This window comes from Wasmannia auropunctata, unplaced genomic scaffold (assembly GCF_000956235.1).
Source record: "Wasmannia auropunctata unplaced genomic scaffold, wasmannia.A_1.0 LD336078.1, whole genome shotgun sequence".
Lineage (NCBI taxonomy): Eukaryota > Metazoa > Arthropoda > Insecta > Hymenoptera > Formicidae > Wasmannia > Wasmannia auropunctata.
In genome coordinates this window covers 4,261,510-4,286,591 of record NW_012026812.1, presented here as the reverse complement: position 1 = coordinate 4,286,591, position 25,082 = coordinate 4,261,510, and the positions used below count along the sequence as shown (strand labels likewise).

General features: G+C 30.8%; 4 protein-coding genes and 2 long non-coding RNA genes across 14 annotated transcripts in view; 2 read left to right on the top strand and 4 right to left on the bottom strand.

The window, feature by feature from the left end:
• The first annotated feature begins 26 nt into the window (after positions 1-26).
• On the top strand, positions 27-934 carry LOC105449024 (PAXIP1-associated glutamate-rich protein 1A). Its single transcript, XM_011687998.1, has 3 exons — positions 27-207; positions 409-569; positions 643-934. The coding sequence occupies exons 1-3, from the start codon at positions 139-141 to the stop codon at positions 866-868; spliced, it is 456 nt and encodes a 151-aa protein (XP_011686300.1). The 5' UTR covers positions 27-138; the 3' UTR covers positions 869-934.
• Positions 935-1,829: 895 nt separating this feature from the next.
• On the bottom strand, positions 1,830-7,349 carry LOC105449023 (protein I'm not dead yet-like). The gene is made up of 9 exons (XM_011687997.1): positions 7,229-7,349; positions 6,198-6,351; positions 5,414-5,794; positions 5,136-5,197; positions 4,625-4,937; positions 3,440-3,582; positions 3,259-3,353; positions 2,700-2,983; positions 1,830-2,301 (listed from the first exon to the last, which is right to left on the bottom strand). Exons 1-9 carry the CDS (start codon positions 7,264-7,266, stop codon positions 2,017-2,019), a joined length of 1,755 nt encoding a protein of 584 aa, XP_011686299.1. The 5' UTR covers positions 7,267-7,349; the 3' UTR covers positions 1,830-2,016.
• Positions 7,350-8,405: 1,056 nt separating this feature from the next.
• On the bottom strand, positions 8,406-14,926 carry LOC105449019 (protein I'm not dead yet-like). 3 transcript variants are annotated; one of them, XM_011687987.1, is made up of 10 exons: positions 14,659-14,926; positions 14,468-14,554; positions 13,785-13,917; positions 12,654-13,034; positions 11,763-11,821; positions 10,829-11,141; positions 10,112-10,254; positions 9,791-9,885; positions 9,327-9,610; positions 8,406-8,751 (listed from the first exon to the last, which is right to left on the bottom strand). In XM_011687987.1, exons 2-10 carry the CDS (start codon positions 14,512-14,514, stop codon positions 8,482-8,484), a joined length of 1,725 nt encoding a protein of 574 aa, XP_011686289.1. In that variant the 5' UTR covers positions 14,515-14,554; positions 14,659-14,926; the 3' UTR covers positions 8,406-8,481. The 3 variants fall into 3 exon arrangements, with proteins under 3 accessions (XP_011686289.1, XP_011686288.1, XP_011686290.1); XM_011687986.1 differs by lacking the exon at positions 14,659-14,926 and having other exon boundaries at positions 14,468-14,652; XM_011687988.1 differs by lacking the exons at positions 14,468-14,554; positions 14,659-14,926 and having other exon boundaries at positions 12,654-12,915; positions 13,785-13,878.
• Positions 14,927-15,992: 1,066 nt separating this feature from the next.
• Positions 15,993-24,904, top strand: LOC105449021 (uncharacterized protein CG3556). 7 transcript variants are annotated; one of them, XM_011687992.1, is made up of 10 exons: positions 15,993-16,223; positions 19,244-19,402; positions 20,228-20,360; positions 20,612-20,730; positions 21,052-21,292; positions 21,986-22,233; positions 22,876-23,262; positions 23,793-24,197; positions 24,540-24,619; positions 24,814-24,904. In XM_011687992.1, the coding sequence occupies exons 4-9, from the start codon at positions 20,658-20,660 to the stop codon at positions 24,599-24,601; spliced, it is 1,416 nt and encodes a 471-aa protein (XP_011686294.1). In that variant the 5' UTR covers positions 15,993-16,223; positions 19,244-19,402; positions 20,228-20,360; positions 20,612-20,657; the 3' UTR covers positions 24,602-24,619; positions 24,814-24,904. The 7 variants fall into 7 exon arrangements, with proteins under 7 accessions (XP_011686294.1, XP_011686292.1, XP_011686293.1 ...); XM_011687990.1 differs by having other exon boundaries at positions 19,244-19,814; XM_011687991.1 differs by lacking the exon at positions 20,228-20,360 and having other exon boundaries at positions 20,615-20,730.
• On the bottom strand, positions 21,193-22,047 carry LOC105449020. The gene is made up of 3 exons (XR_974298.1): positions 21,955-22,047; positions 21,496-21,682; positions 21,193-21,284 (listed from the first exon to the last, which is right to left on the bottom strand). It is a non-coding gene; the product is annotated as an uncharacterized LOC105449020 (long non-coding RNA).
• Positions 22,948-25,082, bottom strand: part of LOC105449022 — a 4,943-nt gene continuing 2,808 nt past the window's right edge. The window contains exons 2-3 of the long non-coding RNA XR_974299.1: positions 23,179-23,250; positions 22,948-23,039 (exon numbers count right to left, since the gene is read on the bottom strand). This is a non-coding gene — a long non-coding RNA (uncharacterized LOC105449022). The remainder of the gene's footprint in view (positions 23,040-23,178; positions 23,251-25,082) is intronic.

Sequence of the window (25,082 nt, the reverse complement as noted above, 5' to 3'; positions counted from 1 at the left end):
GGGGGGGGGGGGGGTTCTGAGATCTGACCTGAGTGTTCTGACAGTCCCACGATAGTCACGATTGAAACATAACCTCACGGTGAGAGTGTCTCAACATTTTTTTGAAAAATTCATTATTTTTAATTTAAAAAAAAAGCAATGGAATGCAGTGAAGAAGACTGGTCCGTGGAGTGTTCTGATGATGAGAAATATGAGGTGGATGAAAAGGTAAAATAATTAAATTTATTTAATATGTCAATTCTCGTTATCTGTATAATCTTGTCTGTAATTTTGTAAGATTTTTTATTATACAGTATATATATCTGAGCGATTATATTTTTACAAGTTACTGAAAAATGTATAAGCTTATATTTTTACCAGTTAATTTTTAACAAATATCTTTTAACAAATATTTCTCTATTTGCTTAGCATAAGTGGAATATAAAGGCTGAAGACATAGTCTCATTAATTGAAGGATTGGAAGTAAACAATTGCATTTTGGAACTTGAATGGAAGTGTCCTGGCAGACGAGGGCCTTCCCCTGTTCCTTCAAACAATCTACAGCAGGAGCTTGAGTCTCCAGAATACAAGTAAATTTTAAGTAATAACTTTTAATTACTTTAAAATTTATTAATTTTTATATTGATAATTTTATCAATGCAGAACTGAGGAGAAGTCTGACTTTGATTTCATGGATGAAATGTCGTCACCAAGGTTACCTGTTCGGAGAATTGGCGAAAGTACTCCAAAAGGTAGTGCCAAGAAAAAGATTGCCAGCTTTAATGGAGTAATATCTACAATGTTAAGACATCGTAGATTGGAACAACAAGAAATAAATTCAAGTCCAAAAAAGAGTGAATCTCCTATGTTAAAGCCATCTCCTACTTAAAAATGACATTTATTTCTATTTATACTCGTATGTATAAATAAATATATATATATATTTTTTTGTATATTCCATAATTTTTTATTTTAATTTGTATATGTGTGTGTGTACGCGCGCGCGCACACATTTCCGTATTGAAATAACAAAATTGTAGAATGCATAAAATTATAATACGAACATAAAGATATCATATAAATCAACTTTATATGCTGCACTGCTCTATGTAATAATAATAATTTCTAATATTTTTATTAGAAATTCTTTTAAAAACTAAGATATTAAACTTATATTTGATGATATCCTTAGTCCTTCTTTATAAAATGTGAATGTATGATGAATATAACACATGGATATCGATATTTTTATGTTACATTTCCATACAACATTTCCACTGCAATAATTGTTATGAATTGATGATATATTTCTGAATAAATATTTATCAAGATATTTATATTTCTGCTAACACTATAAGAATATAATATAATATAAAGATAAAAGAAATTTCTGCAATTTTTATATATACATATGTGTGCGTGCGTGCGTGCGTGCGTGCGTGCGTGCGTGCGTGTGTGTGTTAACTCACTTTGTTGATAAAGAGTATATATAGAGCACTCTAAAATTATTAAATTAGAATTTTAATTTAAAAGTTTCTAAGAATTAAAATTTGAATATATGAACATGGAGAAAAAATTCGTCAATTCTTTATTTCAATTTATGTGAACTTTACCATTATAGAATTCTAATTGAAATAATGAATTGCATGCATGTTTATAGAGAAGATTATACGCGTAAAGAATATTTATAATTATAATTTAAAAAAAACTACTCAATTATTATTACATACTAAATAACAAATATAAGATATAAGTATCTAATCATATGCAAATTAGGAATATTTTCTTTTGTATATAATCTTTGTTCATATATGTATAATAAAAATAATAAGAAGAATAATTGTAAAACATTTAGAAAAATAACTTATGTATTGTTTTTTTTTTCTTTCAAAAAATGAACTTGCGATTACATTATACAATATTCTGTATATATTCATATAAATAATTTTTCTGTATTATTACATTTTGTGGAAAGAGAATTTAAGGAAAACTGAAAAAATTTAATCTGCTTCTTAACAAATTATTATCTTCAACTAATTAACAGAGAACATCTGTGTTGTTATTCATTTGGATACTGGCCCATGCAGGAAAATCTTTAATTCCGTAAACGAAAACACCCCATGTTGGGAAAAAAATGACTTCCACTATTAAACTGTAAATTGCGGGTGCACAGCCTCCAACAATTAACCAGCTCGTCGGAATATGTCCTGCAATTGTTATAATCGCGTTTGGTGGTGTTCCAACCGGCAAACGGAATGAAAATGAACACATCAGAGTGGCTGGTATCATCAAGTACATAGGATGTATTTCCATCGCCACGCACTGAAAAATAAATAAATAATAATTTACTTTTATATTATATAGGTATATATATATACAAAAACATGAAACAAAATCAGATCGCTATAGCTGTAGTTTAAGAGAGGAGATAGCACATCATACGTACGTCTGATCGCTTCAAACTGACCAATAATTGAATGTATGTACAGTAAACTCATAGAATAGACTTATGTAGATTTCGGAATAAAAATTCAGCAAGATTGTCGAAATAAAAACAAATAATTAATTAATTTTATTGTAGACAATGGAAAAATACGAGTCTCAACTCTTCCTTCCAATTATATACATGACATGTTATTAACTGCATAACTTATAACATTTTTATAAGTTATGTATTAATTCAGATTGCTTATGATCTTACTGCCGATATGTCAATTTACCATCTGCGCTATTACTGGTAGAGTAATATTCGCGACGCCCACATTTGAAGTAAACTCCGTTAAAATGCCTTCAAAAAGACACACTACGGCAAGAATTACAATGGGTGGTAAATAACGAAGTGGTACTAAAGCTTGACCGATTCGTTTTGCCATACAGGATGCAACACTTCCTTTCGAAATCGCGAAACCGCCACCCAATAGGAACATCAAACTCCATGGCATTTTGGTCTCAATTACCTTCCATGTAATCAAACCTTCTGAGGATTTCTTCGGCCTTTTAGTGGCTGCGAATTTTGTATAATTTTGAACATAATTAGATTATAGATACAAGTGCAAACAAAGTCTTAAAAGAAATTTATGTAAATTCCATACTTTAAGATAAACAAAATAAAAATATATAATTTTAATAATTTTTAACGTTTACTTAAATTTTATCTTTTTGTATTTAAGTGTATTCCATTAAAATTAAAAATTTTGTGATGTTTTAGTAATTAAAATCTAATATTTTTATAATTATTATTATCAGCGTTTTGAGGCTCAATAGAATGTGATTTCTTACGATCTTGACTATAACTGTAAATAAAGCCAGGATCCTTCGGGATGAAAAACATCAGGATGGAAACGAGTATCACTGGCACTGAATCTTTAATATCTCTGCATATTTATTATTTCTTAGATCAATAATTACATCTATCGATTTTTGTATAATAATATATTTTATATGATATTAAAATACTAACATATCAGTAATTACTTCTGACCATCCACGGATAAAGCCAGGTTTGCGAAATATCCAAAGAAACACACATAAAAAGAATAAGGTAGCTACTCCAATCTCGTGAAAAGTTAAAGGACCCAAATTTTTGTATCTTTCTTGTATAACCTGAAAGAATTATTAATTATTTGTGAATAGAAGAATTTAATATTAACTTAAATTTGCTGCTGACATGCCATGTCAGTAGATATAGATTGGTAGCAGAAACCAAAAATTAGCAGCTGACCGTGGCGTGCGCGCGATAAGCTGACAGATTTATAATTAAATAACTTTTGGTATGTCGAAAATTGTATAGGTAATGTATATCAAAAAATTGTAACAATTAACAGCAAGCAATTACGTTTATCCTAGCCGTGCAATAGAGAAAGAATTAAGGAACTCATCAATTTCTCTCTCGTTCAAAATTAAATTATACGTATAAGAGCTGTGTAAAAAAAAAGTAAAAATAAAAATTGGATAAAAATTTGATAAAAAAGTAAAAGTAAAAATTTGATTTTTAATTTTTCTGAGAGACGAAGTTATCCTATCTTAAAATTGCCGTGTTACCTGCGTTGAAGCCTCTTTTCCCCAATGTTTAAAAATCCATATCTTCCAGAAAAATAAAGATATAGACTTCTTTCTGTGCTCATCTTAAAAATGAATTATGTGGCTGTTTTTGAAGAAATCGTGAATTTATTTACAAATAAATTCACGCCGATTAATTAAAACGTCATTTTATTAAAAATTGTTAAAATTTGTTTAATTAAAATGTAATTTGGTATAAATGTTATTGGACGATGTATGAAGTTTAATACGCACCGCGCGCAAAGCGTCATTTTTTTTTAAATTTATTTCTTATCAACAAAAATTGTTAACATTTGTTTAATTAAAATGTAAATTGGTATAAATGTTATTGGAAGATGTATGAGATTCAATACGCAGCGCGCGCAAATCGCGCGCCTGTTATGTACTATAGTATATAAAATTTCAGATATATTTGAAAAATTATATAATGTTTCATATATATATATATATATATATATATATATATATATATATATAGATATTAAAAATATGACTTTATATATAACTTGGTCTCTCAGAAAAATTAAAAATCAAATTTTTATTTTTTTTATATTTATACAAATAGTTTTGTCTTAAAGGTTCTTACTTGATTTGTGACAGTTTCACCTTCTCTCCCGATTGTGGCCACTTGAGCATCCTTACTTCGCGGTCTTAGATATCCCATAAAAGCAATTCGTACGTACAACCAAGTAAGGAAGGAATTAACAACCATCTGAGGAAAAGATGCTATCATCCAATCAGTAAAACTAATTCCTTCAGCCTCGGGAAATGTACTCTCGTAGATTCCTTTAAAAGTTAGATTTGTGCCAGTTCCCACCAGAGTTCCCGTACCACCGAACGTCGAGCAGTAAGCCGCCGCCAATAGATATGCCTTTGTTATTTTCGTTGGTCTTATCTCACTAAATAAGGAAATATTATAAAATATAAGGAATAATTATAAAATATATAAATAAATATCTTGAGAAGATATATAATTTAAAAATTGCTCTGCTATTTTTTGTATAACAAAATACTTTTGTGTAATATTTTTAATAATTATCTATAATTATATTATTTTCAAAGTGTTTTATTTGTTCGAAAAGAATTCTTTTGCTTACGGTGTTACGTCTGATCTTTCTACATCAATTTCTTCTGTTTTGAACATTGCACCCAATCCAGCCTATAGAATCCAGCCGTATGTTTAAAATTACAAATATAAATTCATGTATCACATATATATTGTTTACTCTATAGACCTTCCATCTATAAATCATACATGAGCACGTGCGCGCGCGCGTGTGTGTGTGTACGTGTGTGTGTATATATATACAATGTATATACAACTTTATATATATTTTTTACTATCAAATATTAAATTAAAAAATAATTTATATACTTGTTCCAACTCGCGTAAAACAGCAAATACTATGGGCACCATCATAGCGGTGGCCGCGGTATTTGTCACCCACATAGATATAAAGGTCGTGACCACGCATAAACCACCGAGCAATCTCGCGTGGCTGCAGCCAACTGTTTTCATGACTCCAAGAGCAATCCTAAGGTGGAGATTGCTATGCTCAATAGCGATAGCGAGAATCAGACCGCCGATGAATACCATTATTGTATCGTTCATGTAACAGGTGCATGTATCCGCTGTACTGAGTATACCCAAAGCCGGAAACATGACAACCGGGATAAGTGCTGTCACTGCCATAGGAAAGCAATCGGTCATCCAATAACCACCCATTAGTAATACTACATATGCACACCTAACTTCCTGCAAAAGTTATTAAATTAAGTGAAAAAATTTATTAAACTTAAATGTTTAAATTGTTTCATTTTCTTTCTTTTTCAACAAGGACTGTGGACTCTTAGACTTTTATAAAGGAATAGTAAATTAAAAGAGATATATTAATTTAAATCCCCTTGAAACCGGTATTTACAGACTGTTATATTTAAATGTATATATTTTAAATCGTCTCTTAAGCATAATCTTATTATAAAATGTTATAATATAAACCAAACACAGAACTGTATTAATATCTCAAGACATTGCTTAAAATAATTTTTAAATAAGAACAATCCTTAAAATCATTAGAGATAAAATCTATAAAATCTAGAAAATTTAAATTAAAAATTAAAGAATTATAATACATTATTAAAAAATAAGAAGAAAATACCGAACAATCATAAATCACAAGAAAAGGTAAAAGAAAAAGCGCCCAGAGAAGTGCAAAAGTAATCTTCCAATAGATCTTGAGAAAGCGTCTCGTATGTCTTAAGCAGCTGATTAGATTCCTCAGATTGACGGGTTCTTCTTCTCTTCTTTCAATCCTAATCGCAAAATTTTTTAAGTTCCTCCATTATATATGTATATGAGATAAATTTGAATTCTTTAAACATACAAAAACTGACAATAACAAAATTGAATTAAAAAGTTTTTGCTTTTTGTTATTTTCCATATCGATTATGCATTTTGAAATGTGTTAATTAAAGAATTTGTGCTGCAACAGTGAATTAATCTACATATTTGCCAACATTTTATGAAAACAGAGAAAATCTCTAAAGTTTATCATGTTATTTTCTTTGTTGTTACAAAATGTCAATGCCCACCATGTTGCAGTAAGTTCCTTTCAATTTTGATATTATATAATTTTATGTTCATTGATGTAAACAAATTTTAAGTTTTAATATACAATTAAAACATTTGTTATAAAAGTCATCATCAATAGTTTAATTCACAATTTTTTAAATATAAAACTATTTTAAAATATAAAAATATAAAAATTATATATAAAAATTATATATAAAATTAAATATAAAAATATTTAACCATTCATCATAAACATTTTATTAAAACCTTAATTAATCTTAAAAATAAATTTCTTTCAAGAAAATAATATTTTTAATACGTTAAGTATATGTTGCAATTGTGGTACAGTAAAATAAATTAAAATAATTTATTATTTTTTACAAATTTAACCTCAAATTTTTCAAATTATTATATAGCATTTTAGTGGAAGTAAAAATTGCGTTTAGCTATACAAAAACTATAGGAAAGGATTATATTCTTTCTTTTAAGTTTCAAAAAATTATTTTGTTATACTGTATATATGGTCTTATTATACAATTTTATCACAACATAAAGTTACTTATACCTCACTTATAATTATATAAAAAATTCGAATTAAATATTAAATTAAGTGCCAACCTTCCTTCATCTTTAATTCCTGTTTTTTCTTCGATCATGTTATACGTTTAAGATTTATATATACTTTATATATAAAATACGTCTTCAAGATGTATCAACATTATTTATTAATACTTCAATTTTATTGATTATGATTATCGCAGGAATCGCAGACAACGTAACGTAATCTCGAATCTCGAATCGTATCGATTCATATCCTTTTTACACGATTTTCGAATGATTAGTTTTATTAATAACCTACGATTGATTAATATTATAACTAATGTTATAGAATATTTCAAATAGATTTTTATATATGTGTATTATGCAAATAATAGCTAATACAATGTAATAAAACATTACGGTAGATGATTCAATATATGATTGTTCAAATGATTTTAATACTTCTGTAAGCGTTTATTAATTTTTTTGGAATTTTATAATACATAATTAAAAGTGCCATTTGTTGTTAATCTTTTAGTTGCTGATATAATTCTTTTTTCTAACAAATAACATGAGTAAACAGACTTGATAAATAAACCAATCTTTATCAATGCTCTACTTACAATTTTTTTTTTTCAATTAAGCATTTTGTAATGGTTTTGAAAATGTGACGTTAATGTAAATAAAAAAATAAAACAATAAAAATCAAAAGATTTATAATACGTAACGTATATTATAAACATTATATAATTAGGAAACATATTTTAATATATTGATGGAACGCGGACTTAATCAAACTGATTGTTAATTAAATGAGTTTACCTATTTTTCAATCCGAACAATATGGTATTCGACTGCAAGAATTTGATGTAGAATGCGACCATAGGTATCAGCAATTTACAAAGTCCAATTTTTTACATTATTTCAGAGCTAACTGTTATTATATTCGCACATATAATATATGTTATCTGCAGCTCGCTCTTACGCTTATCTGCTACTAATCTTTCTAATGAAAACGATCAAATAATTTTCTCCCTGCGCGACGTCACTTATCGGTGCTTTAGATTTAACTATGTAGTACGTATGCTAATTATGTTCTCCATATATATGTGTATGTGTGTATGTGTGTGTGTGTGTATTTAGAATTAATTTTATAAAGATAAATAATTGACAATTTAGGATCCATTTATAAGAATTAATGTTATTCGTCTTTTTATTGATTAAATAATGAATCTTATTTTCATAATTTGTAAAACGATAAATGAGAATATATTTCACAATTATAGTTACTATCATGGACAATAAGTAAAAATATTAACACCACGACTAGATTATGATTTTCGAACAAGTTGCTCGGCCCAAGCTGGAAACTCCCCGATACCATAAATGAAGGCTCCCCAAGTAGGGAATAGGATAACTTGCACTATTAAAGTGTACATTGCGGGGAAACATCCAACTGCTATTAGTACCCGAGTTTGTAAATGACCCGCGACGGTTATAATTGCATTTGGCGGCGTAGCAACCGGCATTCTGAATGCATACGAACACATCAGAGTCACTGGCATCATCAGATATAACGGATGTATCTTCATTGCTACACACTTTGACAAGAAAATACAAAAATGTAATAATCGTAACTTTGATAAGAAAAAAAAAACAGAACTTAAATATAATAATATAGATAATAAAATAATTGTAAAATGTCTTTTTTTTAATTATTAATATCCATTGATAATCTATTGTTAATCAATAGTAAATAACACTAAGTTCTGATGTAAAAAAGAAGGATGTTTAAAAAAGTTACAATTAAATATGAACGAAAAGAGACAGATGCGAACATATGAACAATTTAAACTAGACCGCGACGTAAGTGAATAATATCACAACTAAATTTGAGACCGCCTACTTCTACGGTCCTATAATTTCTTCTAAAATGCTAAAACTTCTAAAACTATATAAAATTATTTATATAGAAATTCATATTAGAATTATTATTAGGCACCAAGATCCAGCCATAACCGTATAGAAGGTGCTCTCAAATTTAGTATAGTGTGACAAAAAATATTATCTCTATTTTTTTTAAATAAAATTTTCGAAAATTTAATCTCTCTCTTAAAATTGTTAACATTAACAATCTGCTTATTAATAGTTTTATCTTTGCATAAATAATTCTTACCATATGAGCAACAACAGGCAGAATTATATTAGCTGTACCGACGTTTGAAGTAAACTCTGTCAGAGTATTAACAAGAAAAAGAACAACGGCCATCATCAGCACAGGAGGCAATTCCTTTAGAGGTACCAAAGCTAGTCCTACTTTCATGGCAAGTCCTGAGACACTGCTGCCTTTTGAAACAGCGAAACCGCTGCCTAATAGAAATACCAATCTCCACGGCATCTTTGTCTGAATGATCTGCCAAGTAATCAGACCCTCGGATGATCTGGTCGGTCGTCTAGACGCTGTAAAATTATATAAAATTTTATGATCACTAAGATAAGGTTCTCATAAAATTAGCAGGAAGACGAATCAAGTAGCAAGTCACTCCTCGCTTGTCTTATACGAGAAAGCGTCAGTAACTTGCTACTTACTCGAGTCGCAAGTCCATACTTGGCTTCGTAATCATGGCTAAAAGTTCTTACAGTCCTTGCTGAAGAAGCGTATAAAGACCGGCTCTTTTGGGATGAAAAACATTAGCAGGCATACAAAGACTACGGGCATCGAATCCGCTAACATTCTATATAAAAATTATGTTAAAAATAAAATAGGAGTTTACTACGAAAAATATAGGTATTCCAATTTTTGCTAATGCAGCTTGTAAGAAAATTACTTTAAATAACGTCAATTAAAATAATTTCAGATTAAAAAATGTATAAACAAAAAAATTTGTCTTAGTCTTATTTATATTATTTAATTATTTCTGATTAAACAATCGTTTTACAAATTAAAATTTTTGTACTTACACATTCGTTAGAATTTCCGACCATCCGCGAACGAATCCAGGAGCTCTAAACACCCATAAAAATATACATCCCGTAAAAAGTATTGCAACGGAGATCTCGTGAAACGTCATAGGTCCTAGATTTTTAAGATTTTGACTTATCACCTACGAGAATTAATAAATTTTCTTATCAATCTCGTAAGCAAAACATTAACAGAATGTTACATGGCAGACTGGCAGCAGATTTGATCAGAACATGCCAAAACTGACGCATCAAATGCGTCCGCAATCAACTTATGTTTTGCAGTTGACAGTGTATATTCACATAATCAAGCAGCAGAGATTTTTTTTCTTAGAAATTAAGCAGAACCTGCTAATATAATGATCTGACGTCAGATTGGCGGCAGAAAAATAGAAGTCAAGCAGACTCTGCTGTTTTGTAACTACTAATTCGATAACCAAGCGTGCGAAGCGTGCCAGGCACGTATATGTCTCTATGCAATATACTTACTACTTAGTTATCATACAAGCACTATGTTATTGTGCTATTTTATAATATACCGATAAACAGATAGTGCTTATTAATTAGTTTTACATAGATAATATGAAGTAAATAGCTGCGTAGTGTATAAAATGATTAGTAATGTGATGTAAATGTGAATACACACTTTGTTGTTTATTCAGTTCATTAGATAAAATTAAAAGGAGATTCTGAAATTCTAAACAGAAAGTATCATACTTGATTTGCGATGGCCTCGCCTTCTGCACCGATTCTCGCCATTTCAGCATCTTTGCTACGCGGCCTTAAATATCCCAAAAAAGCGATTCGCAGGTACAACCACAGTATAAGAGAGTTTGTGGCCATCTGCGGAATCGAGGCAACCATCCAGTCGCCAAAAGTAATTGGGTCAGCAGTAGGGAAATTATATTCGTAGATGCCCTTAAAGGCAAGATTCGTCGGCGTACCTACGAGCGCTCCGGTGCCGCCAAAAGTCGCGGAATACGCCGCCGCAAATAGATAAGCCTTTGTTAATTTTGTCGGTGTTATATCCCTAAGAAAAAAATCCTTTTTGACTATGTACTCTAAGATATGTATTTATCTTAATTTACTAAAATGTAAAGGATGCTACATCTAATTATAAGATATAACAATGACTACTTAAAAATGACAGGCATCTGCACCAGCATCGCCCAACGGTATATAGAGCGCAACTTGCATCGCAGAAAGAGAGACTGTGATACAGGCAGCAAAATAGCACTTATGAGCAGTGGCTCTTGAATAATTTTATTAAAGATCTAGATAGTTGCACAACTATTTTTCAAGTTAATATCCAAAATAAGATCTTCATCATAGGACTAAATGCGATCTGTATATACCGCAGCTCAGCTGCGAGAAAATTATAGAGCCGGTCGCATCTTCGATTAACTTATTCGACTTATATAATTATTCCATTGACCAATCGCAAGCTGAATTGGCTACGAAACTGTCGAAATTGATTACAGTTGATACTTAATTAATCAATCAATAAAGCTAATCGAAGATGATGAGACCAACTCTGATCATACAATTGAAATTCAATTATAGTTAAATTGTAGTAATAGCAACCATTTTTTTTCTCTCAGTGTAGAGTAAAATGTAAGATGTTACAAATTTGCAGTACTTAGTTACTCACGGCTCAGCTTCTGGATTCTCTGGATCCTGTTTTATATCGAATACTTTTCCAAGTCCTTGCTGTGAAAGCAATATAATTACAACTTTTAATATATTTACAAATTGATTATATTGTATGATTACTTTAATCGATATTAAGTTGCATGCAGGATCGTATAGTTTCTTTTTCTTAACTAATTATAAGAATAATAAGTTAGTAGTTATAGTAACGAAAGATACTGAATAGATTAGAGTAATTGTGTATTAATCTTTGGCTGATAATAACTGCACGGATCACTATAGAGATGCAATGGGTTTTCTCAATTAGTTTTCATGAAGATTATTTGTACATTTTCTTTACGTCGAAAGGGTTTAAAAAATCAAACTCAAAGTTACTGCTTTTTTGCGTTGTTTTATGTACTATATTTATACACGGAGCGCGGCCTTTTGATTATCCAATAGAGAGCGGGTCAAGAATGACTTAACTTTCGAAAAATACATCTTTCAAAGACTAAACAAAAGATCCGATAAATTAACCAATGACAGTCTTTCGAAAGATCCCTATCTTCCAAGGATTAAGCAAAATATCTGATAAATTAACCAAAAAATTGAATAAATTATTTTTAAGCATTAAAATTCTAACAATTACATTTTAAATAAAATTTTTCCAATATACATGTCGTATTTATATTGTAGTGAATTATGTTCAGATTGTTCTTCTTTACTATTTTAACTTATCAAATTGTTCAAAACTGTGATATAGTAGGATCTAGAATATTCTTTTATTGAGAGTATTCTTAAAATTCTATTAAATATAAAAAGTTATATAGTGTCATTACGTTTTTTTGTTACGCTATTTAATCTGTGTAATAAAAATACAATAATTTATATAATACTTTTCAAGTGCACCGACCCTCTCCAATTCGCGAAGTACAGCGAAAACGATGGGTACCATCATTGCGGCGGCTGCTGCATTTGAGATCCACATAGATATGAAAGTGGTTACAGTGCAAAGGCCACCAAGCAGCTTCGCGTGGCTGCATCCAAGTGTCTTCATCACGAACAAAGCAATTCGTAGATGAAGGTTGCAATGCTCAATTGCAATAGCAAGTATCAAACCACCAATAAAGACCATGATAGTATCATTCATGTAGCAAGCGCATGTCTCCTGAGTACTAAGAATACCGAATAACGGAAACAAGACTACAGGTATTAATGACGTGATTCCTATTGGTAGACTTTCTGTCACCCAGTATCCGGCTACTAGCAATACAATATAGGCACATCTGACTTCCTGTGCAATAGAGATTTAATACAATAAAAATATATTAAAGAAAGATGTAAGAAAGTGTCGATTTTTGTTCCTAGAATGGCAAGTAAAAGCGCTATGTTTTCTTTGTAGTTTATTTTCAGCTGCAAAATCTGATTTCGATTTTTAACAAATTTTTATTTGTCGGAAAAGTATACTCACATATAAAGCAAAACATCTATGTATAATGTTATAGTTCTATAAATTATTATTGTTGAGCTACACGCACGCATGCACAAGCGCGCGCGCACAACACACACACACACACGCACGCACGCACGCACGCACGCACGCACGCACGCACGCACGCACGCACGCACGCACGCAACAGGCGCGCGCGCTATAAAAAAATCACATTTACCATTTTTACTTGCCACTCTGGATGCATTTTTTAAACATTTTCCTTGTAACATAACATTAATTAATTAATTAATTATTTAATATATAACCGATAATAAAAATAAAATATTCAAGAATATTCCGGAAATATTCAAACAAAGAGATTAACGTAATATTCTGTGCGCAAAAATCGAATGTTCGAAGATTAGAAATAATTATAAAAATTATATTAATTTCAAAATTATAAATTATAGCAATACATCGCTATAAAAATCACTGAAAATATTCAGCATTAAAATTATTTGAAAGTTATAAAAGAATAATAATGTCTTTTGATATAATCAAAAGTTTAAAGATATTTTAAATAATTAAAAATTTGTTTGGATTCTTTTTTACCGAATAATCATATATTACGATGAAAGGTAACAAAAGTATAGCCCAACAGATAGCAAAAATGATTCGCCAATATAACTTGAGAAAGATGCTTGTACGTTTCATGTACGTTAATTTAAGTGAAGAAACTTCAAATCTGCAAAGAAAATTTTATTTCACAGATTAAGTTCTTACACATTTTAATTAAATTTTCTAAATTTACAAATTACTTTTTATAGTAATATGCAAAATTATACTCTTGCTAATGCACTCTATCCTCTATTTTATGGTATTTATGAAGCGTCTTTGCAAACCCAAATAATACAGAGAGTTAAAAAAGGACTCATTGTCAGTTATATATGTCATCAATTCTAAGTTCAGATGCAAAAAGAATTATTTTTCTATGAATTCTGAAACAGAATTATTTTTGCACTTAAAAATGAATAAACTCAGAATTGATGATATACGACTAAATATATGAATAAATTCTTTTTGAACTCTGTGCGCTCCCTGGAAAACCACTTCTTATTTTATTATGTACTAAACTTTCAATCCTTTTCAATAAAAAATATGAATTACAAAATAATAATAAAAGTCATTTTATATATCACAAATGGAAGAGGTTAAAATGCAACTTTTGCAAGAATTTACACTAGATTTCATCAAAAATATTTTTGTGTAAAAATATACGATATACGAAACGTAACCTTTGCTGCATCTCAGATCCGATTTCAGTTTCATTTTTGGCTTCCATGCCTTTTTTACATCCCTTTTAGCCATAAATCAATGTTGTTCTGCATAAAAAGAATTGCTCTTGAGAAGTTAACGTTGTTTCGCATGTCACAGAAGAGAATCGAAGTTTTGTAATAATTTTTAAAAATTCAGGATATACATGTACCGTGCAGGATTCACTAATATGTCACACATGAATAATATGTCATGCATATGTATATCTGCATGTCCTGATAATCGTTTCATGTGACATACACGATCACAATGACTATTAAAATTAAAGAATTAAAGTATATAAACTAGATAGGTCAGTTTTGCCCTAAAAAGTAACGTAAATTACATGTTAATAATTTTATAATTATTGAGTCGCTGATGAACTGCTACAATAGTAGTAGGTTTTTTTTTATTTATTTTAACCTGTAAAAAAATTGTCAAAACTCGTCTTAAAGTGATTTAAATGTGTGTGTGCGTGCGTGCGTGTACGTGCGTGTGCGTGAGAGAGTCTTCTCTGGTAATAATTTAATTAGTGACGTTCTATTCAAATTGCTTTAATTACTTGCATTGCAGTTTATTTTTATAATGATTTTTACTAAAAATACTTATATTAAAATGAAATCACGATTGTTGAAGAACAGCTGCCATGTCTCGCGCAAAGTGGGGTAATAGCAGGAATGTAGGTAGGAGAAGAGGGAGAGAAAGTGTAGCTTAGAAAAATAGATGGAAATGAGTAAAATACTGACTCATGGGAATTGACCATGATATCTGCCAGAGAGGGTGCAAGCAAGCTTGCAAAAGGAGGAAGCAAGGATCGAACGGCGTTTGCTAGGAATGTCAGAAAGTAATAATTCTTTTAAAAATAATAGCGTTTTACTTACTATATTTTGTTGTATATAAAAAATTGCACTTTTATATACACATATAAATCAAATAAATTTGAGAGTACCTAGCTTCATATAATCACGTGCGGCTGGATCTTGATTCCTAATAAATTCTATATAAATTTTTTAATCCATTTTTTAGTCATGGTATTTAAACTGCAAAAATAAATGTATCAGAAATGCTAAAAACCTAACCAAGGATTAATTTTCACTTCAATATTTGCATTGCTCTACTTTTGTCGATCTTTTACTATAACTAATTACAGTGATATTTATTCTTTTTTCATTATTTTCAAATGTTTAAAATATTTTTGAAAATATTTTGAATTTTATTCGAAATATTTTTATTTTGAATTTTAAAATATTTTTCAAACTATTCTCTTGTTCCATTGCTAAAGTTATTGAAATTAAGATCTTTCAAATAAGAGGAATATTATATTTTTTGTGCATAGGTAAAATTATTAATATAATTTCACTTGTCAAAACTTGGATTATATATTATATTAGAATAATACAAGTAGACGCTCTTGCTGAACATACGAAGCATTTGTGTGAGGGTGAAAGGAGGGCGGTTCTCCAACTTCCCTCACGCGTCGCGACGCGGCGTTTCTGGTCTGCATTGCGCATTCACGAGACAGGCGTATCGTGGCAGCCACCATCATCGCGCTTTCGTTGTCGCCGTCGTCGTCATCGTCGTGGCTATCGTTCCCATCGCCGCCATCGAGTCAGTTTCGGCAGTGATCTTGATAAAGAGTCGGCAGCACAGCTGGTGAAAGTCAAAAAACAGGAAATCGAGCAAGATTCAACGACATCATACATTACGAACAAATAGCGTGACTTCTTCGTTAAAACGGTAAGCAAAATTTGTTATCATCTTCACAATTGAAATTAGGAGCTTGAATTGACAGAAGGATGGCACAAAAATCTGAAAAAAAATTTCTCTTTATTTAATTAAGCTTTTCATGTTCGAATCAGTTGTTGGGTTTTGTCTTTGAAACAATATTATTAGATTAGACGAATTATCGCACTAGTGAAGATTATTAGAAGAACTAATCGATATCACATTAAACAGGATTTGTTTCAGACGAAGCAATAAGCAATTTTTAAATTTTCTTTCTAATATCTTGCGCGTCTCACAGAGAAGGATGTGTTACACATAAGCGCATAGAGAAATTGTTATTCTTTTGTTAAAGTTATAAAAAAAATATTACATTCAAACTAATTTGATGCGTATTATATCACAATTGTACATATATATCCGTAAATTCTTAATCTTAAATAAAAAAAGCCATATAGATATATCTTTAGGAGAATATAGATATATGTATTATATGTATGTAGTTAAAACGAGAATGAATGTGTCGTCATAATTAGCATAATATTGAAGTAATTTTTACAAATATATATACATATATACGATACACACTTTGCAATATGTGTTGTTAATGATAGTTAAATAAATTTAAAATATATTTGTTCCCTTATTTATTCTGAGAATTATTTCATTTCAACAACATTGATATTAAATTTTTTTGTGTATGTATAGATATTGTATCGGATACACTTATGTTGTTTATTTACATATATAGGCATGCATTTCATTGAACTTAACCACTACACAAAAGCCGCTCGGTCAATAACTCCTATCCAGCGTTACTCTTAAAGTCTAAACATTTACTGTCATTATTGGTTGTTTCATGTGTTTTCAATTGAATTCTACTGCCTGATATCGAAAATGTAGATTTCAATTACATTGAAAAATTTTTTGGCCTATGAATTTATTATTAGTCAATATTAGGAAAATTAAAAACATTTAATATAATAAAATACTTTTCTCTCTCGCAATTAGTGCTAATTTGTTACATTTATTATATCGATAGTATCGGTAATAAAATACAAATAAATTGATGCAAGTCTCAGTTGTACCAAAAACTGTTTCGATTATAATGATATTAATATTACATTAAAATTTAAAATACGGCGCAGAAATAATCAGACAATCATCATCGTCTATTGTACAAAATGTCTCAAAAGTCCCACGAAAGATCAATATTTTGAGAGGTCGTAATATCAGTCATTTTTTAAGAAAAGAAATATATATATATATATATATATATATATATATGTTCTATTCTCTTTCTAAATAATTTCCGAAATGGAGCTATTTGTGAATAATGAAAAATTATTAATAAAAAATATTACATACTATTTTAAATTTTATTGTTTAAGTAATACACTTTGATGCACTTTATAATAAAATTAGAAACATAATATTTCTTATTAGTAATTTTCCAACATTCAAATGCTTCAGCTTGGAAACCGCTTGAAATAAGACATGTGTATGTGTGTATTTTTTATTTTATTTTTTCTTAGAATATGATCAATAAAACAACCTCAGTAATTGATTTTGGCTCCTGTGTGTGCGATAATCCATACAACATTATTTATATATAACTAATTATTCTGAATATACACGTACATATTATAGTTCGCTACGAATTATAGCTTTCCTCTATTATGTTAGAATTCCTTATAAGTTTATTGTGTAGTTTTACACTTTACTGTTCTCTTTTTCAGAAATATCACAATTAGTCGAATGACAATGAAATTGTTCTTCTATTAACGATTTTCTTTTCATTCACCATTCACAATTCCATTAAACACGAAACGCGTTGATGCTTTTGTCGCGAACTCCAAGTCGAGACATTTTAGAAACGTGCGCGATTTAACCACTATTTACGGTCGCAGTTGAAAAATTGAAAAAACTGCTGCGAGCGTGCTGAAAGTTTTCCACAAAGAGCTAGCCGGTTGGGCAAATTGCGTAATTCTAAACGATTGAAGCGGGAACTGCAATGTGAACTATTGCATTTTGCAGTTTCGGAGCCGTTTAACCATGTCTCTAAGTGAGTTCCCAGTCTCCAGAGAACAATAGCGCATAACTATATACTTATATATATATATATATATATATGATGCTGGCGATGCGCGGGAAACGGGCGGCTGGGATTCAAGCCGAGCCCTGCCGCCCATAGGGAGCGGGTAACCGAGCCTTTTATCCATTACACCGCGGCGTAACTCGCGATATTACACTACCGATACCGTTATTATCGCTCCACATTGAAGATCTCGATGTAAATGCAATTACTATTGTAATTATACTATAGAGGCTAAATTTAGCCAAAGATTCCATTGCACCCCCCCATATTTAACTACGTTATACTTATATACGTTTTGACTTACTTCAAATATGAATGTATTATTGGTAGAATTAATAGCTACATAAATTATAATTTCCTTATTTTGAGAAAATGAAAATTTGCGGAATCAACTTTTTTATCGTAATACTTTCTACAATATTACAAAACTCAACATTTAAAATGTCGTATTAAAATATAGTAATTTGATCTAAGAAAACTATTTTTTATTATTTATTAATTTTACTTTTTAATTAAACAGTCATACCGAGAAATTTATTGTCAATGTAAAAATAGTTTATGATAAACAAACATTGATTGATAATTTAAAAATGGAGTACCAAATGTCGAAATTACAAAAAATTGTTACATATATGTATTATTTTAGGCGATGTATATTGTGTATTAGCTACTATAGTTTTGGAGCTGATTGTAAAACTGCAACGACTTATATTCGATTAGCAACTCTCTCTTTCTCTCTTTATTTCTATATGTACATACATATTCTTCGTAAAATTTTTAAACAGCGATTCAGTAAAAACCATGATAAAGGATGCAAAATAGACAATAAAAATACGGATGCAAGGACGAGAGAGAGAGAGAGAGAGAGAGAGAGAGAGAGAGAGAAAATATATATCATTAAAATACATATCTCTTATACCTATATGCATGGTTACAGGACTTTCCGTGTGTGGTATATATACAGGGTGGGCGACAGGCGCCGCGATATCGATCCCACGCAATATCCGCGCGCCTTGGCTCAGTGTTCCGACGCCGGCGTCCCTCGTGTTCCACTTGCTCCAGTAGTATCCACCACCGTCGAGAGACACGATTTATCGTGAGTGTCCATACAATGGTGTGTGCATGCTCATACGTACACGCAAACGTGTGTATGTGTATGTGTATTCACGCATATGCACGACCATGTACCTGCACGTCGGTCTTTATTAAAACGTTTCATCAAGCGAGTCTAGGTCGCTTGTAGATTCACCCCGATCGAGTCGACAACGCGACGATGTTCGTCGATTCGATTTGGCACGATCGATTGCACGCGCGTTCACCAATGTCTGTCAAGTGTCCCAAAAAGGGTAGACACCAATGAATCATAGTACGCGTGACTTTTGTGCCGTCTATATATCATATAGCTGATGAATCAGCAAAATATTTATATAATAGAATACTATATGATAGAGGAATAATTTTCAGTATAAGCTTTGATCTATATTAAATAATCAAAAGTGGCAAAAAATGTTATGTTACCTATTTTATTTTAATATATAGTGTCACATATTAATATAGCGTATATTAATATAACTTCATCAATCATTAAAATTTCAAATTTATGTTAATGAACTTAATAATATAATATCAATTTATAAATATGTCTACATTTCTATATAAAGGAACAATTAATTAATAGGCTCTATTTCGAACTATTACCAAAATAGATAATACTTAACTTAACTTTTTTCGTTTAAATCTCTTTTATATTTCCCAAAAAATGAAAATTTCATCATCTATTTTATTTTTCCTTTCCCTCTCCTTATTTTTTATTCTTTTAAAAAATAAGTGTGTCTGTGATCCAAAGAGATTAACAAAACGAAACTAGAAAAGAAGAAAGAGTGAGAAGATATTGAATATTCATAATTTGAATATTTTATAGGAACTTGGTGAGAACTTTCTACCAAAACTTTCCATGGACGAGAGTGACATGCATACCTGATTGAACGGCACCAAAAATGATTTTTCAGATATTGGCAATATCTTTTAATTGTTTCAGGAAAAATGAAAAAAAGGTGTTAGCAAAATATTAACGAATTCAAATTATTTTGCTGACGAATAATCACAGATTTATGCAAAAAATATATAATTTTTTACATGCGATTAAACGTGAGAAATTATTATAGAATAAACTTTTAGAAAAATCATAAATTATATTTTTGATGAATTGAAAAAAATACGCACAATACATACAAAGTTGATAAAATTTATATCTTATCTTCTTAAAATATATTCTCTACGATTATGATTATTGTTTGACTTTCAGTAGTATAAGTATATATCAAGGAATTTGAGATTCGTCCAAATATACCATGTGGGGCAGAGCAACTATGGCTGCTGTGATCTTTCTTCTAGGATGGTTTTGCGTTTTCACTCGTGCAGAAGGTACGTGTTTTCGTTTACGTACGAGATTAACAAATGAAATAACAAGAAACAAAGTTTATTAAACAACGCTCGCCCCCTTAACGAAACACAAAAATTTTTTTTTATATTTTATTCAATTTTTAAAAATATTTTATTTTATAAAATATTAATAGAATATTAAAATTTTTCTCAATTTTAAGCAATATTGGCGCGCGATAGAAATTTAAAAGAACGTTTTTAATAATATGTATATATGCCTTCCATATATATTAAAACGTGTTGAAATATGAAATATAATATCGTTGGATCGATTATAAATAACAAGAAAATTTTCTTTGTCAGCGAGCAATGCTGAGGTGACGTCGGCCGACGCTGAAGCAGAAATCATTCTCGAGCGTGCGGCCACGTGGTTGTGGAGTCAACGGAATAAGGATGCTGGTTGGGATAATGACACACATCGAGTACTTTTAGTTCTTCGTCTGGCCAATCTTTCCCGTGATGACAACATCGCGCCACCGGCACCGCTTGAATTGCAACTCGTTGCAAAGCAGATGGAACTGGAAATTGTGCTTTTGCTGTGGAGGTAAAAACTTGTGATAATTGCTATAACTCAACACAATTCATTTTTAGAAAAATATCTCCTTCATTTGCTCTTAAAAAAAAAAAGTTCTGCATTTTCGATTTTATTTTATTGCACTTTTGAATTAAATAAATTTACGTTAATAATGTCACTTAACATAGCAAAATTAAAAAAAAAAACGCTTTTCTCTTGATCATAATTGTTACCTCTTAAAGATCTTTTTCAATTCTTTTGTTATATTGAGATGTGATTTGAATAGCAATATTCTAGAAATATGAAGTACTGCTAGTCCTCAATTTTTCTCTTAAGAATTCTACATATATTCTTGATGTGAACTCTTGATTATGCGACAGTGCCAATAAAATTAATGCAGTTAATCCCGAATCTCGAGATCTGTTACACAAAAGGTGACATTTTTCAGAATTTCAATTTCAATATTTATTCATACTTACGTACGCAAATATTCCCAGCAATTTTCTTTAAAGAATTTTTACAATACTTATAACACAATATTATTAAAATTATGCAAGTGGAATTATGAAAATGAACATTGCACAAGCGTACGTTGATATGCACATACGTGTAATTTCTGTAGATGCAGACGAAACAGAGACAGACCGAATAGGCAGAAGGGAGAAATTCATTATAATATCAAACGCTCTTACACGAATTGTTTGCTGCTGCTTGTGTTTACAGACATCGGGAGGTTGGATTTTCTCCGGTACAACTAGCACGCTATACCTTGGCTTTGAACGCAATGTGCATGGACCCGAGACAATTCCATGGTCACGATCTAATCGGTACGTTGCAACATCACGAACCGCAAGCCGATTACGATTTTGCGCTAACTACCCTCGCAGCATGCAGTGCACAAGCGCACGTGCGCAAACGGCAGATGCGTCGTCTCTTGGATATCGCGAATGCCGCGCAGGACCATAACGTCGGTGAGTGCAATGTTATACCTTTTTATTGTTTAAAAATTGTTATGTTATCAAAAATAATGAAAAATAAATAAATCAGAGTCTAGCTATTACTAATTACGTCAGAGAAACTTGAAATTCTCAGGGAATTTTTGTCTCGAAATAATCTCTTCGAAAATGGAATTGTTATAATATGTGTTAATGATAGTGAATAGCAAAGTGCTACATTTTTAAACCTTTTATCAAACTTCAAGTAGCAGTGAGATGATAAAATAATAAACGTCTATTATCTTGTCATTTAGTAAATTAAAATAGACGTTATTATGTCGTCTTTCAACGTCACCCTGCTACCTAGGACTTACACACGAAAAAATTAAAGAATCGAATCTAAAAATGTTAAAAATTGAATAAGCTAATAAATAAAATAAAAATAAATAAAAACAGATTATACCTATATAGTGGCCGGAAGTTGGAGAAAAAAATTTTCATTTTTAATTGAAAATAAATAATAAATGTAAAAAAAAAGACAAGATGACTGAAAGCGTCAAAGAATTTTACATAAAAAATGGTTACATTCGATATTTGAATTTTATCCTCATTTTGCATTCTTCACTATGCTTGTATTCTTACAATCGCGCGATCTTTATTAATAAATAATATTTTTAGATACTATCGCAATGTTAATCCTGGCGCTGCGGTGTATCGTTCAGGATCATCGACATCGCAACCTTCATCACATCGTTCGTAAACCATCGATGGAGTTGGCACAACAGCAAAGACACGATGGCAGTTTTGGTGATCTGCGCAATACTGTTTTGGTGATGCAAGCTCTAGAAGAAGTCGAAAATGAACCGGCTAATAACTGGAATAGATCAGCAGCTTTAGCTTGGCTGATCAGTCAACAACGACCAGATGGTTCGTTTCATGGTAATGTTCATGCCACCGCCGAGGCGATGTTAGGTGTCGCACCGCGTGGACTAGCCAGCATCCGAGCTCTGGATTGCGGACAGGGTTTATTGGACAATACGCCACCTCGTTTAACTACGAGCAACAGTAAATAATTTATTATTATATTTTTAAAATAATGTTACAGACATTTTAACTCTTTGCCTATTTAATGGCTGAGTTGAGCGCGATTAAAGCTGTACTACTATACTGTACACACAGTTCACTGTCAGTTACAAAATTCTATTAAAAAATCCGATCGTTGTTTCGATGAAACAAATACAGATCAAAGTAAAGTTGAAGATATTTCTGCTGCTTGATAGCAATGAGGTATAGAAAAGAGCTACTCTAATGATAACTCATCTCAAAAGAGCCTTTAGAAGGAAGTCACTATAGTGGCATTTTATATATATATATATATATATATATATATAAAGCGATCATAATAGTGCATATAGTAGCCAAAAGATTTATAATAATTTTAAAATAATGCTTCGAATTAAAGTGGGTGTTAAATATAATTACTCTTTTTTTTAAATTCAATAAAAATGACTTTTCTTAAAAAAAAGTCATTTTTATTAAATTGCGTAATACGTCAATGCAATTTCTGCCATAGAATGATCCTTTAAACTTAAAAGTTGCAGATATTGGAACATCCGATAATCATAGCGAGATTTCTTTGCCATCAGAAACATCGGCAAATAATACGAGCAATATTGATACCACGCTCACCATGGGTACCACGGCGCCGGTGCTCGTAAACGTGTCGTATACCCTATGGGTCGGCAGCAATGTAAATGAAACATACAATCTGACATTGACCGCACCCAAAAACGAAACTTTCTACAGTGTGATGCTGTTAGCAGCGAGCATGTCTCCCCATTTTCAATTTGCCGCGTCCGAATGGCCTAATGGTCATTACGTTCACACGCTAGCTGGCTACAAAGAGGAACCGATGTCTTATCACTACTGGTTACTCTACAGATTACCCTCACCGCCCGAATCATCCTCGCCGCCCGGAAATCAATTAGTTGCACCTGGAGGTACAAATCTCAGTTATTCTTTTACTTTAAATTTTTTACACGTAATTGCAATTTCCAAATCCATATTACCGCGGAATAAAGATTGTATAATGACTAACAACAAAATAATATATACAATACTAAACTATAAAAATAAATATAACAAAAATAAAAAATATATAAATGATGAATATACATATGGAAAAAACCTTTTAAATACAATTTTCATACAAATCTAACTTTTTATTTATATTTACGTACAACGCAAAAATATTTAGTTATAGGAAAAGGATTTAATTAGATAATATATAGCAGCAAATATATTAACTGTCAGTAATTTTAGTAATTTCTCCATACTTGCAGGTGTTGATAACTTGCAAATTAGTGAAGGAGAACATTACCTCTTCTGGTATAAGAAGCTATGAAGTGTACGACAAGATCCCGTAAGCAAAATATTAACAGAATGTCGGCAGACTGATAGCAGATTCGATTAAAATGTCATAGAAATGTCAATAGCTTTTGTCAGATTTCTTGCAGCAGTTTGTCGACATTGTCAGATATATACAGATTACATATAAAATTTTTTGCCTTTCTGTTATCGAAAATTTATAGAGACTCTGTCTCAAAATCTCTGCAGGTTTGGCTGTCTGCGAAAGAACATAGAGAACAAAATAATGAAAAGAAATGAAAAGAAGGTAACACAAGGAAAAGGACAAATATTTTGAGGATATTAAGAGGAAAGCATGATTATACGAATAAGAGAGAAAATGAGTAAGTGAGAAAGTAAATGTTTGAGTAAGTGAATAAGCAAATGAGTAAATGATTGAATGACTGACACAGCGAGCGAGCGAGCGAGCGAGCGAGAGAAAAAGAGAGAGGGGTGGGGGGAGATCGGAAGAGCACACG